The sequence below is a fragment of the Pelmatolapia mariae genome, linkage group LG9 (assembly GCF_036321145.2).
Source record: "Pelmatolapia mariae isolate MD_Pm_ZW linkage group LG9, Pm_UMD_F_2, whole genome shotgun sequence".
Classification (NCBI taxonomy): Eukaryota; Metazoa; Chordata; class Actinopteri; order Cichliformes; family Cichlidae; genus Pelmatolapia; species Pelmatolapia mariae.
Window position 1 is genome coordinate 3,245,480 of NC_086235.1, and position 16,780 is coordinate 3,262,259.

Here is a 16,780-nt window from a genome sequence, read left to right on the forward strand (position 1 = left end):
ACACAGCTTCCCATTAAGACTTCATACTGCCAGCGGATGCTATCAACACTCTGTTGTTGTTACAATACATGCCTGGCCCTATCAAAATAAAGACTAAATACATTTCTTATTTCCGGTCATTTACCTCTAACTCTGGATGTTTATTTTTAACAAAGTTTCAAACAATGAGTTGGCAGATTGATCTAAACACTCAGTTTCAAGCAGTTTTTTCTATTCTTAGATCTGTGTGATGTCACAAGGAGGGTTTAACCTGATATGGTCATTTCACACAAGCCCCACCCACATTGCTTAAAGGGAGCAGCTACAGTGGCTCAGATCAGACATAAGATGAACGGATGGAGTTGCACCACAGCCCAGACAAAGAAGGATTATTCTAAACTGGGAATCACGCAAAGCTGCCATGGTCTGAAAACACCTCCACCTCCTGTTTGCACTCTTGGTTACTGTCTTCAGTTTACTGACAACAAAACCTAAAAAAGTAAAAGCTCTCGGTTTCATAAATAATAAGATCATCCTTGAAGTGAAAGACAGAGCAGAAAACTGATCTTTGAGACACATAAACAGAAGGTTTCAAATGAAAAGTTCCGCTTTTGTTGAAGGTAAGCAATGAGAGTTGTTGAGAAACTCAAACGAAAGTGTCCAAAAAAAAAGCTACAAGTCATGGAAACAGAAAACGATCCCTGCAGCTGCAGCAGATCCATTTCAACCTGAAGATCAGAGGCGGGCTGTGCTGTGGTTGATTTAAACACTAGTTTTCAAACTGGAGACAGCTGCGTAAAAAAGCCGCTCTAGTAGTCACAAATGTTCACAATCCTTTAATTGTTTAAAAGTGAGCCAAGTCGAGGTTTTGTGAAAACAACCTAACACTAAGTGCTAAATCTGAACCAGTGAAATAATGAACGGTGTTTAAGGCCCTTCTGAGACCTCAATACACTAAATTTAAGTAGAAATGAGGGAACATAGTCTGGTTTTCTAGTTCTACTTAGGTATACAAATATTCAAAGGTGTATTAATCCCTTCAGCACTCTGATCATTGATGTTCTCTGTTTATTGTGCAGGATTTGTGAAACTCCTTGGCTTTACAGGACGTTTATCTTTCCATCCATTTTCTCCTTATGTTGTTCGAGGTCATGGGAGTAGCGAGCTGAACCTCCTTTTCCTTGACCTCTCCTTGAGCACATCCTTCAGCGTTCCCAAGCCCTCTGAGACACACAATCTCTCCAGCGCGCCCCGTGGTCTCCACCCAGTAAGACCTGAGCGAACCACCCAATCTCAGAAGTGTCCAGCAGTAGCAGCTCGAGCCAGAGCGTCTACCGAACGACCCTATGTCTCAGAGAAAGGCTGAAGGGCTGCTGTGCCAGCTTTGTGTGGCTTAGGGATTTGTAATAATATGCATCTGTAATGTATAATTTATAGAATATTTGTATTATGTATATCTTATTTTTGTTTTTATATACCAGAGAAGGTTCTGTGGATTAAATTAAGAACCATGCATTAAGGCTTAAATGTTAAGTTATTTTTCTTACCATGAAAGAGGAAGTAGAACTATGACAACATACAAAAAGGTCAATTCTTATAACATGCAGATGTTCAGCTGATGTCTGTTTACTAATTACTTGAAGAAGCTTGACCATGACGTCCTCCTTTCATGTGGGAAAAGCCTACCTCACTTTCTCTTCATGCTGGAGATCCAACCCATACTGAGTGTCTCATTTTTTCCCAACCAACCAGCCAATGATCAAAAATTTACGCCGCGTAACTACACCCTGAAACATGACAACACACCTGCTGTGTCTCATGGAACACGACCGTTTAAGACCTTCTTTTCTTGATTTATAAATTCATACTTGATAGATTTTAGCAACGACCTGCAGGGACGCTGATACAGTAGATGAGTCTTTGTGCTAGCGATGGACATTTAAACTGTCAGAACCGGCCCTGAGCTGGAGCTCATTTTCATTTATTTTTATTGCAGTTCTGCAGTCGTCGTCTTTATATTTGCATGCTTCCCCTGTTTTACAGCACCATCTGATCTCAGGGTTTTTTCCTCTATGTATGATGTTCGCCATTAGCAATGGACTCGTGGCCCACACACTTTTATCTTTGAGCATCTCGTCGGTGTTTGCAGTCACGCTGCTGACTCTGTGTTAAACCTGAGCTTTGTGGCTTCCTGTGATGTTTCAGCTGGTTTTAAGCTCAGTTTATGTTTGACGGGTTAATCTCTGAATCCGAGGCACTGTCACACATCTGTAAACCACATCAGGCAGGCAGAAAAGCGGGCAGCAAACAGCAAAATTAAAGCAGACTTGCCAAGCAGAACTTTGGCGTCCTCCACGTCAAAGTCTCCGTCTCCGTCTGTGTCGTAGGCCATCAGTTTACCTGGAGGAGGAAGAGGAGATGAAGTTAGACCAACAAATTCTGAAAAACACGAACATGTTTGTGCATGCAGCTACCAGAGTCAACTGTAACACTTTAAAGTTCTCTTTGTCTCATATTTTCTATGTGCCACTCGTCTTGGATCATACTGAATAAAACTTTAAGCCCTTGTTGTAAATTTTGGTTATCCTAAGAGTCGGATTCTGTTTCAAAACGCCAGAAAAAGAAAGAAAGAAAGGAAAAATGCTCATCGCTGTGCTGACATCACGGTGGCTATGTCTGTGTCCATCCATGGTTTGCATTCACCAGTTTTGTTAAGATGGTATCAGTTCTCTATTTGGTGCCATTAAACCACAGCAGAGGAAGAAAATGTAATGAGAGGATGTTACTACAAGAGCTCAGATGGTGAAAAAGGACAAAGAAAAATGTAACAAAGTGTGTTTTTGATGTTTTTCGTCTCTCTGTAGCATGGGATAAATAATTCGTCAGGGTTTCTTTATGGTTTAGCTGCACATTAGTGAATCAGGCCTTCGGTCTTGTTTCGGTCATTTTCTGTCTGATGCCGTCACACGGCCGGTCCAAACACCATTGTTGGGCTTCAGAGTCACAGCAGTGATAAATGAAGCTCTGACCGGCCGGGTCAGGGGTCACATAGTAAAAGCTTTTCCAAATAGAAGAACTGAAAGTGTCTCCTTCTACCTCCAAATAAAAAAAATGGTAGTTATCTTCAGACCATGTGACAGAAAACAGAATAACTTCATCTAAAGCACCAGTCTGTGCAGGAATAAAAGCATCCTCTCTGGGTGCAGGTGGCGATGAAATGTGGCGGCCTGAGTTTGGGTTCGAGCCCGACCCGCGGGCCTCTGCTGTGTGTCTTCCCCCTGCTCTCTCTTCCCCCTCCATGCCTATGCTTCACTGCTGCTCTATCAAATAAAGGCAAAAATAGTCACAAAAATAAAAGCATGCATCAGTGTGTTAAAGTGCACAGAGGAAGTGTCTCTGTTAAAAGAGGAAGGATGTGGTGATGAGGAGAATTATGTCTGTTATAAAGCAGCAGCCCCACCGATCAGACCCCGACTCAACTCAAACCACAAATCGAAAGCATTTAAAATGCTGCTGTTTAGTTTTGTGGACCTCTCAGTTAGCCGGACCACCAAAACTTATAAAACAGTAAAATATAAAACAAGCACCTTTTGGTTGGTTTGGTTGTTGCCATTTAGTTCCATCATATTAAAGAGAAGGCAGACATCTCTACAGCTGACAGCTCAGAGACCAGGCCACAGGCAGAAGCCGATCTCTTAACCTTTTAACTTTCTGTTTATTCCATTTTCATAAAAACCTATCCATACTGAGTTAATAAAGGTTCTATTTCCATTCCCTCCTGACGTCCCGTGACAGTAAATGAAGTAGACATGTCTCCTCGCAGGACAAGATAAGATTTAAGCAGAGACACTCAGATCTATGAGAGAAGCCCAGGAGTGAATGAAACAGAGTGGAAGTCATGCAGGTAACTACAGCTCTGCCAGTTCCTGGATAACAGCCGTGCTGCTCACCTGGAGTGTTTGGTATGAGACTGGATGCTGCCTGCCACGTGGTAACCAACAGTGTACACGTGCAGGCGGCCTACACTCAGACATGCGGCTTTATTTACAAGCTCAAGGAGACACAAGGTAACCACCTCGTTTACCACCACTGAAAGTCACCCAGGTATTCACAGAACCGTAGTTACCAATGTAACTTCCTTTACATTAACTCACTGTACAATCTGGCAGAGCTCTGCCTCTAATTAAACTCTCTTCATCATCTTGGACACAACTTCACAGCTGCTGTTTGTTCACATTCTGTCGAAAGTTCATTTTAAACTATTTTAAAAACAGAAATGTGATTCTTCCACCTGCAGCTGGCAGTCACAGTGGGCTCTGATGAAATCAGGGTGTAATACGATGGATGGAGATGTGTAGTTATGGCGGGTTAAATTTTGAGACTGTACCTTGTAAAACTTCAGAAAAGTTCATACGAAACTCCTTAGCTCTGGCTGCGTGCAGAGATAACACAGAGAGAAGAGGAAGAAGAGGAGGGAGGAAGACAGAGAGGCCACAGGAGGTTAAAGCATTGCAGAGTCACTGTTTAGATCAGCACAGTCATTACAAAGAGTTTATGGTTCTGCTTTACAGTGAAACACCTCCAGCAAAGTGAGAGGCTTTTATTGTGAAGGGCCGGGATGTAAACATATCACATATGCACCGTTTACACAGCAAATAAAGACTTTTATTAAACAGATCCCGATGCACAGAGGAGATATCAGCCTGTAATGCTTCACCATTCATTTTGCTTTCAGTTGACAGTCTCCTCCTTGTCAGAGCAGATTGTGTCAGAGACACTTTGCCTTACAGACATTAAACAACCTTTTCTGCTACATTCTTTTCTTATTTACAAAATGCAGTTTGGTTCATTCAGACAGCAGCAGACTTGTTTTTGTCCCCGACCACGTTTTAAACCGGTTTGCTCGGTGAGTCACGTTATTGAACGATGGTTATCAGCATTAGAAAAAACAAACCTTCCAGGACACACACACACACACACACAATGCATGCTAGCTGCAAAAACAAGTACAACCACAAATTCTGTGACTCTGCCCACAAAAAGCAAAAAACAGCCGCTGTCCCCAATAAAGTTGTTTGTTTGTGCACTTTCCCACCACTTCCAGCACACCTGACTGATTGAGAGAGTCTTTGCTCTGTGCTTCTATTTAAACTGTCAAAATTATTGACCCATCAACCTGAATCCAATTTGGGGACAAAGGAAAACGTGGCAGAGAGGTGAGGTGGCGAGCAAAGTGCTAGCCTGGCCAGTTCATTTATAAACATATAAACAAACTAATATTTTACATATTTTCGTGGCTGGCTGTCGGTCACTAGCATAAAATCCCAAACTCAGTTGCCTAGTTAACCCTCTAATGTATTTAATGCACCCTCATAAGTCAGTTAGCAGCATCCATCACTCCCATTGGTGGTCATTGAATCGCTCACCTCCAGGTTAAGAAGCCTTTAATTCTGATCACTTGTTGTTGATATCTGTGACATCATACTGTCTAGGTTCTGACATTAGTATCTGTATTTGTAACAAATGGTCAATGAAAACTAGAAAAAAGTAAGGAAGAGACGGGAGGAACACCTTTCAAACCACGTTATAAATGTTGACGTTGCATGGTTTTTCCACTAGGGGCGCTTTGTCACTTCCACCAGCTTTCTCCACTACTTTCACCAGCACGAGTTTGGAATGACAAAAAGTCAATAAAACAAGACTGATTTTAAACTGCATTGTGGCTTCATCTTTAACAGCTCATAAACAACTCCACAGAACAAATACCAGGAAACCTGTTCATGATTACGACCACTGAGAGAAAAACCAGCGACTCATCAGAGTTCGGTATTGATTCAGACGTCTCAGTTAGCGCTGGCCTGTCTCACTGTGGTTATCATTTCCATACAATGAAACCTCGTAACTGAGAGCTGACACCGTTATCTCAACAGGAAGTTGCTCACAGCTGTGGCCGACGTGTGTGCACAATGGAGTCATGAAGTCTACAGATACGAAGTCGTTTATCAGTCTGACGGAGGGAAGTTTGAGATGAGGATCAGTTTGTAATGTGACAGAGTCGCCGTTTTCGCTGTTGTTACCTTTCACTTAAAGAAAAACTCATTTTCTCACAAAGAAGTCGAACAAGGGTCTTGAGATCAGTCCGCTGTTGCGTTGTCACGCATCCTTGTTGCTTTCAGGTGTGTGAGTTACGACAGGTGGCAGCCGTCTCCTGGTTTCAGCGTTTCCTGTGCAGATTTTACGGATGGCATTCTTTAACCTGGAAGCGTAACCCTCCAGTCTTATTTTGGGACTGATATCTCAGGACTGCTTTGCAGAAATTGTGACTCAACGATGAACTGATCAGAACTGCGTGATCAAACAGCAAAGTTGCCGTGACTGAAAAACAGTCAGAGCCCAAGAAACAAAACCAAAAAAATCCCCCAAAAACTACTTTACTGACCCTAACTGAAGTCAGTAGCTCAAAAACAGAAGAGGAAATGGTGGCTGAATTTCATATTCAGTCATCTTGAAACTGTAGTGATTGTAAAATGTGACCAAAAGTCTAGCGAGCACACATTTCAGCAAACTTCCCTCTGGCTCTTTGAGGTTTGGTCTATCTTGGGTCAGTTTTCTCCGGAGGTCGTCCAAAGCTCCACAGACTTAAGCTTTTTGTACCTTAATACGTTTCTGACAGTAACATAGTATGCCAGGATGAAAGCTGTTAATAACCCAACCAACCACAGACCACAGCAAACATATATGTGTATTTCCAGGCCACAAGATCACTTCCTCCGGCTTGTCTCACTCCTTTTGGTACGCACACCTAAAAGCATCACTGCTTTAAGCTGCAGACACTCAGAGCTCCCCACAATCGGCTAACGGCACATTTAAATGATGCTTTTGCTGCTTAAATCATTCAATCACAGCACGTATGTGTGGAATACATTTGTGCACACAGACCAAAACATTACTGTACTTTTGAAATGCTGTGTTTGTGCACGTCTGACTGAGAGGAAGGCACTGTGAAAACTCGGCATCAAACCACATGAAGAAGTCACCGGGTTCCTGTACAAAAACCACTACTTTGACATTGTGTTTCAGTGTGTGTGAACGCTCGAGATCCAGACAGAAATGCTGCTGAGAACCAAACCAAATAGGCCAACAGATGCACGTCTTCTTCTCTGCACACGGCGGGACTCCACAAACGTTCTCACGCTGCTCTCACGTTGGAGACGAACCCGGAGGAAGAAAAAGACGGCTAAGGATCGTCATCTTGTAACATTTAGATGTAACCGTGACACGCTCCATGATCCACTGTGGTGAGCCCACAGCTGAGAATAAACCTGATCAGTGGACAGCACTGTGATTGGTCAGGTAACTCTGCGTCAGGATAAATGATGATCCAGGGTCAGTAAAGACATGTTGTGCTGTCTGTACCAACCAGAGTTAAATTATTTAACTCATAAATAATTTTTTATAGTTTGGGAGCAAATTTGTGAAAACTTATGAAGCAACACAGTGACGAGGTGGTGCTGCAGCTCACAGCAAAGAGGCGGGAAAGTGAAAGATAAGATAAAAGATAAGGCGTTTATCAATCTGACATCAAAACTTTCAGTAAGTCTGTTATCAAAGCATCTGATCGAGATAAACAGGAGTGGTCTAAAACGCACAGCCTGAAGATATGGCGGGAGGCCATCTTTCACGCACAGGAAAACTGATCTCAGAGCTGCTTTAGCGCTCTGGAGTGATCAGGTGACCCATCTACGGTGGCCTGGGTTTGAATCCGCCCTGGGTCATTCACTGGGCGCCTCTGCCTACAAACTAAAAATCCAGCTTTCTCACGAGCACAGAATCTGTTTCCTCATTTTCATCTTTAGAAACATCACGACATCATCGTGTCGACTCGACAAAAAGTTTTGGAATTTTGTGTCGTTTCTTCAGAAACCCACTCGGTGTGTAAACAAAGACGATCTAATTTTATGTGAACTTCTTCTTCCTCTTCTTCGTGGATATTAAACTTTACTGTAACACCCGGGAGAACGGCCACGCTTTACTTGGACGGTTTGAAACTCCAGGCGCTGCCTCAGAGTTCGATGTTTGAACAGGCAGATTATCACACGATCCCACTTTCACTGCATGCGACCGTAAATAAAGACCAACATGGAGTGCTGTTACTAAACACGGCCTGCTGCTTGGCGAGATGTTTTATTTATCCTGTTTGCTGACTGAAGTAATGTGTGGGGCGCCCACACGTTGAGCAATTCACCCGAGCTCACTTTTATAATCACAGGATAATCTGCATGTCATCTTCATTCAGGAGGAAGATTAAGATGAGGTTTATGAAATGCTGAATGTCTGCTTTACTTCTGCAAAACAACCACAAGTGATGCATGTTAACCACTTCTCTCTTCTGCCAGAAAACACACTCTCATCTCACACTGGTTTTAGCTGTTTAAAGTCTGCACCCCTTCAAAATAAAAGCTTCAGGAAATTGGGCACTGAATCAATCATGCGTCTGGTTCCATTAAATTACACCATGTTATCATGCCCACCCTCCAACTCACCGATCACGGTGTCGTAGTCCACGATGTCGAAGTAGACCACGGCCACAGAGCTCCAGACTCCCAGCAGACCCAGGACCACAAACCAGGTGAACACGGAGTACTTTGGGCCTCCACCTGCATCTCCTCCACCTCCTCCCTCTGTCCTCTTTCCATTTTTGCTCTCCACCGGCACCGTCTTCCCCTCTGCAGGTGTGAAAAGCTGATGTTAATACCAAAACGACTGCACTGGTGTCAGTAACCAGTTTGAGAAACATTTATTTCTTTTTTGAACGTGTTAACCGAGGCACGATCGCGCCTGCTGCCAGATTTAGATCAGTAGTTAACGTGTTGATAGCAACATACTCGGTGTATCGCGTTGCACTTGATGTCACCCACAGACAGACAAGATCACACAGCACAGAGCTTTGTTGTTGAAGAATAAAGTGAAATCTGAGGCACTGGGGTCACGTCTTTATTTCAAACCGTCGCAGAGAGGACGACAGCACGCAGGTTTAAATCTGCACCACTGAAAATAAAAATGTTATCGTGCAATAAGTTTTGTGTATTTCACAAAATGCATGCAAACTTTTATCGTCACAGCACGAGCTGAAGAACAATACTGGTGCTGATTGATCGCCAAACAAAACCTAATGACTGGAGCAGGCGTAAACCCTGATGGCAGCTTTATCAGAATTTAAAATGTCATGTGGACATGTCCTGTACTCCTGAAGTTATGAGGCTCAAAAACACTGAAAACATTTATTCATGAAATTAACAAAAAAGCAAAACAAAACATGAAACTTAAACAGCAAACAGAGAAAAATATTTTTTTATTTACAAAATGACCAGAAAATAAGGAATGCACACACTTCCACTGAGACAGAAGTGTGTGCATGTGCACCAGTATCTGTGCACCAGTCTTGCTTACCTGCACAGGTAATCAAGCATATTATTGTGTTATGAAATCAGTAACCAGCAGCAGGCTGAAGCTGGGCGATCAGATTTAAGCCCTCTTTAGTAACTAGGGTTCAGACTTAGTGGACTGAGGCGTCATGTTTCCAGCTGGTTTTCCTCAGGACAGATTTGGCACATTGTCGTACTATTTTAAGTGCTTTGGGAAAACGAGGAGACCGAGTGGGAGAGCGAGACAGGAAGTACAGGCAGAGAGCGCTATGACGTGATTAAACTGTAGGTCGGAGTGTCGGCTGAAGGAAAACTTCTGGTGAAAGTCTGAAAGTCCAGGAAAAATAAAGAGGGAACAGAGAGAGGGGCAACATGGCTCCACAAAGGGCAACCCGACCCAGTAATAGAGTGAGAGACACCGAGTCAATATGACCCCAACAGAGAGAGAGAGAGAGAGAGATGACAACAGCTGTTTCAGGACTGAACAGGCTGCAGATAAAGAACAGCTGTCTGCTTTTGTACTGTGTGAAAATGTCACTAAGAACACTCCTGAAATAGCCTGAGCCTGTGTTAAACACGTGTGCGGTTAAAACACCTCAAGTGTCTCTAAAAGCACTAAAGACTATAGAAAGCAGCAGTTAATGACAGCAGTGATGGAAAAAGCATCACCTCTGTCCTGATATGGCTGATAAACCAGCTTTTTAACACCCGTCAGTGTGTGTGGGTCACAGCTAAGGTGCTGTGAGTTTCAACATACATGAAGCTCACCTGGTTCAGGCACCAGGACGAAGAACTGTTGAAGCTTTAGAGTTTAAAGAGCAAAGGTTGAGGTTCTCTAAGGCTACGTCCACACTAATACGTTTCCGTTTGAAAACGCATATTTTTCTCTCTGTTTTGGCATCATATGATGCAGTCATGTGACCAATTAAACTAAGATAGCAGAGGGCATATACAGCAGTTTTGTTTGACAGCCCTATTAAAGATTAATATCAGTCTGTACATGCTCCAGACAGCTTTTCCTCAAATTCTTTAATTCTCTCTCGCTTTTGCAACTTTGTACTTTTGTGTTACTCGCAGCAACAACTCCAGCTCATTGTTAGTCCATTTAAAAAACTCGGTGCTTTTCCTCGACATTCTGCCGCGACGTTACAAAGAGCCGGAAACTAATAAATGGCAGACAGAAATGAGGCAGGTCCAATCTTCTTGCGTTTCACGCATGCGCAGGACTGGAACGTAAGCGCTTCAGTCATTTCAATGTGGACGCACAACTCTGTGGAAACGACTGAAAACGCCAGTGTGGACGCGGAGCGTTTTCAGACGAAAACTCCGTTTTCAAATTTATCCGGGCCAGTGTGGACGTAGCCAAAGTCATCAAAGCAGCCACGGTGCCCCCAGTGGGACACCCTGCTGCGGGTTTAAGTAAATGATTGCTGGTTCAATTCCAGCTGGAGACACAAATCCCCTTTGTGTAACCAAGCACTGCTACAGCACAGCAAATAGCAGCTTCCTCTATCCAAGTAAGGGATGGACATTTACTCATGACCCTCACACACCTCTCTCAGGGTGGGAACGTGGACTTTACAGCCCAGTAAATCATCCTCATCACTGCTGACCTGACGTCCCACAATCCCGAGAAACTCAAGCAAACTTAGGTCACTTTGGGTTTCAAATACTTTGTCTGAGTTACTGGGAATTTACACTTTGGATGGAAATTCAATCCACAGCTACGCAGCGACCTCCTACCCTGCACCGTAACCTTCATCAAAGTGTAACTGCAAATTGGGGCGATGCAACAACTGCGACTGTACGATTCCTATAAAAATATTATCACTGTACCTGCTGGAAGCCTACAGAGAAACAGCTTTGCTCCTGTGAAAAGTCTGCTTAAACTTAAAGGAAACCTGATGTTAAAAAGATTTTGGATTAGACACGACGATGACGTGTAATCTGAATACCGACCCCAACAAACTGATGCTGAGACACATTCGCTTCACACCAAAATCCCCACAAGCCTTCACAGCATCACCAGGTTTCATCTTGGCAGCTTTTATTGTGAAAAGCTGCCACAGGATGTAGCCAAGTTTGTGTTAAAAGCATACTGCACACCATACAAGGTGAAACCACACAAAACTCTGACCTTCTAAGAAGTGTTCCAAACCGGGCCAGTCCATGCCTGTCCTACCTGTCTCCTGGATAACAGGCTGCACTTCCTTCTGTGCACGTGTCACTTCCTCCTCCCCCTTCACGCCTCCTAAACGAGCCAAACCCGACCAGGTGAGCGCCAAACCTAAACTGAATCAAACCTCATGCATGCCTCAGTCCTACCTGTCTCCTGCAGCAGAGGCTGCGTTTCATCCTCTAACAGCGGCTCCACCTCCTCTTCAGTGTACATCACCTCCTCCACCTCCTCTTCAGTGTACATCACCTCCTCCACCTCCTCCTCCTCTTCCTCGGAGTGGATCTCCTCTACATGAGCTGCACCAGGAGAGGAGGTGTAGGAGGTGCCGTAGTGGCGGTATCGCTCCATGGGCGGAAGCACCACACTAAACCAGCATCAAAAACATTAAAAACAGAAAGTGAAGCTCCTTCACGCACAAGATGAAACTGACCTGCAGGACAAAACCTGAAGATGTCACAGGCCGAAGATTAACGCACCAAAACTATCTCAGTCTTCTCAAAAAGGTGACGGCGTGCTTGAAGACAACAAGGCAAATAAGCAGCTTTAAAAGTTCAAGGAGGAACTCAACGAAGTGACAGAAGGAGATAAAAACAATCCGAAAGAACAAAGTCTCTAAACGACCGATCATCAAAAAGCTTCAGCGACTCTCAGCGTCTCCGAGCAAAGACAAAGAGTGAAGGAGCTCCTCCTCCTCTTCCTCCCAGCAGCACAGGGATTGTGACGGGCTGCTGAACCTGATCCACACTATTATTAGAGCTGACAAACCCTGCGACGCTGGGTGAGAGATGCCAGAGAGGACAGAATAGCCCCCGCATAACCTTGGCACTCACATTTCTGGACTCTCTCAGCTGTTGGCCGTGTCACCTGAAATAAAGCGGCGTTTCAGAAATAATCAGCAGGTAGTACGGCCACGCCAGAAAAAACCAAGGTGCTGTACTGGCCCTGAACCACAGCAGGGAACCAATGAAAACAGCCCTGAGAGAGCGCTTCACACAGCTGTTGGGGCTCTGAGTGAAGTGGGTGTTAATGGTGGATAACACCCCTCATAAGTGTGGCAGTTCTGCAAGTAGAGCCCGTTTTTCCCCTAAATACGAATATTTTTGGATGATCTGTTTTAAACACGAGATCCGAGAATACAAACAGCAGTTCAAGCGCTCGCGATGGTTCAAACACAAGAGTAACGACAGTATCAGCAGGTATGACCCACATGTTCAGGCTCCGGACGACCAGAGGTCAGAGGTCAATGTACGGTCCGACTCAGACTGACAACGTTTACTCTCGAGGTCTTTATGGACCAAACACATAAAATGGGTCAAATAATTTCATGTGTTAAAAATATTTTTCTGCTCTTAATGTATCGCCAACAGCGTAATTTAATAGGATGAATTTTAGGCACTTAATTTTTTTGGATCATGCTCGATTTTTCATATTTAATAAACAGATCTGACCAATCAGATCACTGCGTTTGGCGCTCGTGACTCGAAGCGCCTACTGGTACTGAATATACAACGAAATGGAAATAGCATAATAGTGTAATCTTGCAGACTAAGAGAGAGAACAAGTGTGATAGTGGTGCACTGATGAGCACAGCTTATCTTTCCAATAGTGGACGCCGACTCGGCTGCCTGTATAAAAACATAACCTGTGTCATTTTACAGTGAAATTGCTGCTCTTCAGCAACTATATCACTATTTGTGGAGCAATTTCTGAAATTGCCAACTTGATTCTAATGAACTGATAGCAGAGCGACTCAGCTGTATTACCCTTTTATCTCTACCTCGAACCACCAAAGTCGCTTTGAAGACAGCAACTGACCGTGAGTGGTCCGTCTCCTTAACAACAACACTGAAGGCTGATTGGAAATCACAACAATTTTGTTTGTGGTCTCCAACCACTTTTTAAACAGCAGCTGAACAAGTAAATCAAAAGCCAGCTGTTCCGGGTGGTTTTATATTCAGCCAAGATTTCCTCATAGTGGTTGGAAAATTATTCCCAGTGCTCATATCACAGGTTTATAAGCTCGCACCAGCATGGAGGGTTACACATGATGTTTGGGCATTTGGACACATGAAAAATAAAGAGGCTCTAGTAACATGTGTGTGTGTGTGTGTGTGTGTGTGTGTGTGTGTGTGTATGTGTGTACGGGTTCGTACTATCCTGGTGGGGACCAAAATCTGACTTTTACTATCCTGGTGGGGACTTTCTGCACCGTGGGGACCAAAATCCAGGTCCCCTCGGGGTTGAAAGCAATTTTCACACTCAAAATGCGGTTTTACTGTCAGGGTTACAATTAGGTTATGGTTAGGTTTAGGGTAAGGGTTAGGGTTAGGCATTCAGTTTTAATGGTTAGGGTTAGGGTAAGGGGCTAGGGAAAGCATTATGTCAATGGGATGTCCCCACGAGGATAGCAAACCAGACATGTGTGTGTGTGTGTGTGTGTGTGTGTGTGTGTGTGTGTGTGTGTGTGTGTGTGCGCGTGTGGGGTGGGGGATGGGGGCACTCTTCATGGTTTGTGAAAAAAAAGCAAACTTCCTGTTTGTATTAACAACCATGAAAAGGCTCCTCTGGTCTTAGAGTACCTTATTACAGCCAGTTCTGCTTTTATGTGATAAGATCCTTACGATCCATCACTCGTCACTGTGTGTGTGCGTTTATGTGTGTGTGTTTATGGCGATCGTGGCTCAAGAGTTAAGAGTTCGCCCTGTAATCGGAAGGTTACCGGTTCGAGCCCTGGCTAGGACAGTCTCGGTCGTTGTGTCCTTGGGCAAGACACTTCACCCGTTGCCTGCTGGTGGTGGTCAGAGGGCCCGGTGGCGCCAGTGTCCGGCAGCCTCGCCTCTGTCAGTGCGCCCCAGGGTGGCTGTGGCTACAACGTAGCTTGCCATCACCAGTGTGTGAATGTGTGTGTGAATGGGTGAATGACTGGATATGTAAAGCGCTTTGGGGTCCTTAGGGACTAGTAAAGCGCTATATAAATACAGGCCATTTACCATTTATATGTGCGTGTCAGAGTTGTGTGTGCACACAGTCACGGATGTCAAACGGGTGTTATTCTTGCTCTCACCTGATCTAACAGATGTTTGCATGTGTTGTTACAAATGGAAAGCATGTCTGCGAGAAACGTGGAGGTTAAATGTTTAAAAGCTAGAATTTTACAGCAGCAGTGAGCACTTTGTAACACCCAACAATGACAGAAACATCAACATTTATCTTTGATGTGAAATTATATGTGTTTATATTTCAGGTTTAAACACCCTGTTTAAAGACCTCAGACTGTCTCAGGAATGTCAGTGAAAGCATGATTCATGTGTTTTTGCCCTTTAAATTAATTACAGATTGCAGTGAGGAATAACCCGGTTTATATCGGGCTTATAAATGTGTAAATAATGAGCGGGGCCAGTAAACTCCCGCACAGATAACAGAGATAACATGAACCCCTCACTGCTGCCTGGGAGAAAGTTAGCTGCCGTTAGCAGGCTGTTATTGATGGGAGCTAGGTTAGCTTAGCGTCGTTTCCACGACCACTTTCATGTTACCGATGGGCAATGAAGCTATAATCACACAGCGCATGCCGGGATTTATCAGTGAGGTTAAACTGGGAGTCTGCTTTATTGTGTTCATTTAGCAGCGCTAGCAGAGAAAGGGGCGAAACCAGTCCCGCTCTCTTGTATCGCGAGAACATCCAACCAGACTCCATTGAAAATTCTTCCAGTCGAATATGCATTTGTTTAGAGACGGCCCTACAAGTTATAAACATAAAATACGACATCTGCGGGAATATTTAAAAACCACTTCTCCACTCGGCTTCAGTAAAATACAGTAATTGTGATTCGTTTATTATAATTAGATATTTAACAGCGTGTTAATGACGCTTCAGTACGCCAGGCAGGGCGCACTTTGCGCTGTTGGAACCACGGGAGATCTACCTCCGAAAGTAGGAGTCTACGTTATATTTCGTATCAGTGTATTAGCCGAATCGAAGAACTAATCTTATGGATTAAAAATATATTCTCGCTTTTGATGTACTACACGCGATCCTTTCCAAAGACGGAAAATAGCTATAAACTGCAGAATGTTAAACGGAAGTCTGAATTAGAGACACTCAGGCGGGGGAACCCAGTCAGATAAAGGGTACGTACCTTTTTTTGAGTGGTTTCTTAGATTCTTTCTCTGCGCCATTGCTTCGTAAAGTATCCGATGTTTGTTTCAGTCAAGCAGCGATGAGGTGACTCTCTAACCTGGCCGTGGTTGTCGCGGTGAAAGCTCCTGTTCGCTTTCTGCTCTCCGCTCTGTGCGATGGAGCGACGACGCGTTCACCAAAAATCACGTCCTCACTTGGATACCAGCAAAGCCAAAGTCCATGGTAACCGTGATTGGCTTAGTAGTTCACGAATCAGAGCTGCCTAATGAGTGTGTGGGTGGGGCAACAGGCGGTTTCTTGTGTTTTCTCACCAATCAGATTCCTGCACTGCTTCCCAGTGTCGTTCCTCCATCTGGAGAGGAGCAAAAACGTGGCAGAAGAGGGAGAGGAGTTTTAAACATCGGGGGCGGAAGGACATAACTAATGGGGTTTTAATAACCTTTATTGATAGCGTTGATACGGTTTAAAGTTAAAATTGGAATAAAGCAGGTTTTAAATTAGATCATATGAACCGAAACGCGATGAAGTAAATAAAATACTTTCATTAGCTTTTAGGAAACTGTATTTCTTGTTGTTTGATTAATTATTTTGTGGTCTATATAAATAGCCCACTCAGACCTGAAGTAATGGTCTATTATTGATTTAGGGTTATAAATGAAACAAGTGGTGCAGACAAACTACGCTGAGGGAGCAAAAATTAAAAAACAAATGCACCAGAAATCTCCACAAAACTCCCAGAAACCCACCACCTCTGCTGAGAGGTTCTTTCTTTGGCACAATAAAGTTTCTCCTGTTTGTGATGCTAAAACTTCTCACAGTCAGTCGCTGGAAACTCTCTTAGTTCACCTCTTATTGCAAAATATAAACAGACCCAGTTAATAATACAACAATTGTTTTATTGAAGGTGGGGGAACAAGCTGGCATGTAGTAAATGTGATTGTCCACTAGATGGAGACAAACACAGAGGAACACTGAGCCCTATCGCTGCAGCTGAGTAAAGAGAACCTTTAATTAACTTTTAATAGTACACTAATAGTTCTGCCTATCATAAACAGG

At 43.8% G+C, this 16,780-nt stretch overlaps 1 protein-coding gene across 5 annotated transcripts in view; it reads right to left on the reverse strand.

Moving 5' to 3' along the window:
- LOC134634711 (aspartyl/asparaginyl beta-hydroxylase-like) overlaps positions 1-15,916 on the reverse strand; it is a 44,099-nt gene extending 28,183 nt beyond the window's left edge. The window contains exons 1-5 of one of the 5 annotated variants that reach the window (XM_063484048.1): positions 12,060-12,226; positions 11,730-11,947; positions 8,523-8,705; positions 4,367-4,411; positions 2,311-2,379 (exon numbers count right to left, since the gene is read on the reverse strand). In XM_063484048.1, coding sequence (XP_063340118.1) covers positions 2,311-2,379; positions 4,367-4,411; positions 8,523-8,705; positions 11,730-11,931 — 499 coding nt within the window. In that variant the 5' untranslated portion in view covers positions 11,932-11,947; positions 12,060-12,226. Of the gene's footprint in view, positions 1-2,310; positions 2,380-4,366; positions 4,412-8,522; positions 8,706-11,729; positions 12,227-15,722 lie in introns of those variants that run through there. The other 4 variants (XM_063484051.1, XM_063484049.1, XM_063484052.1 and 1 more) reach the window with 4 other exon arrangements.
- Between the last annotated feature and the right edge of the window lie 864 nt (positions 15,917-16,780).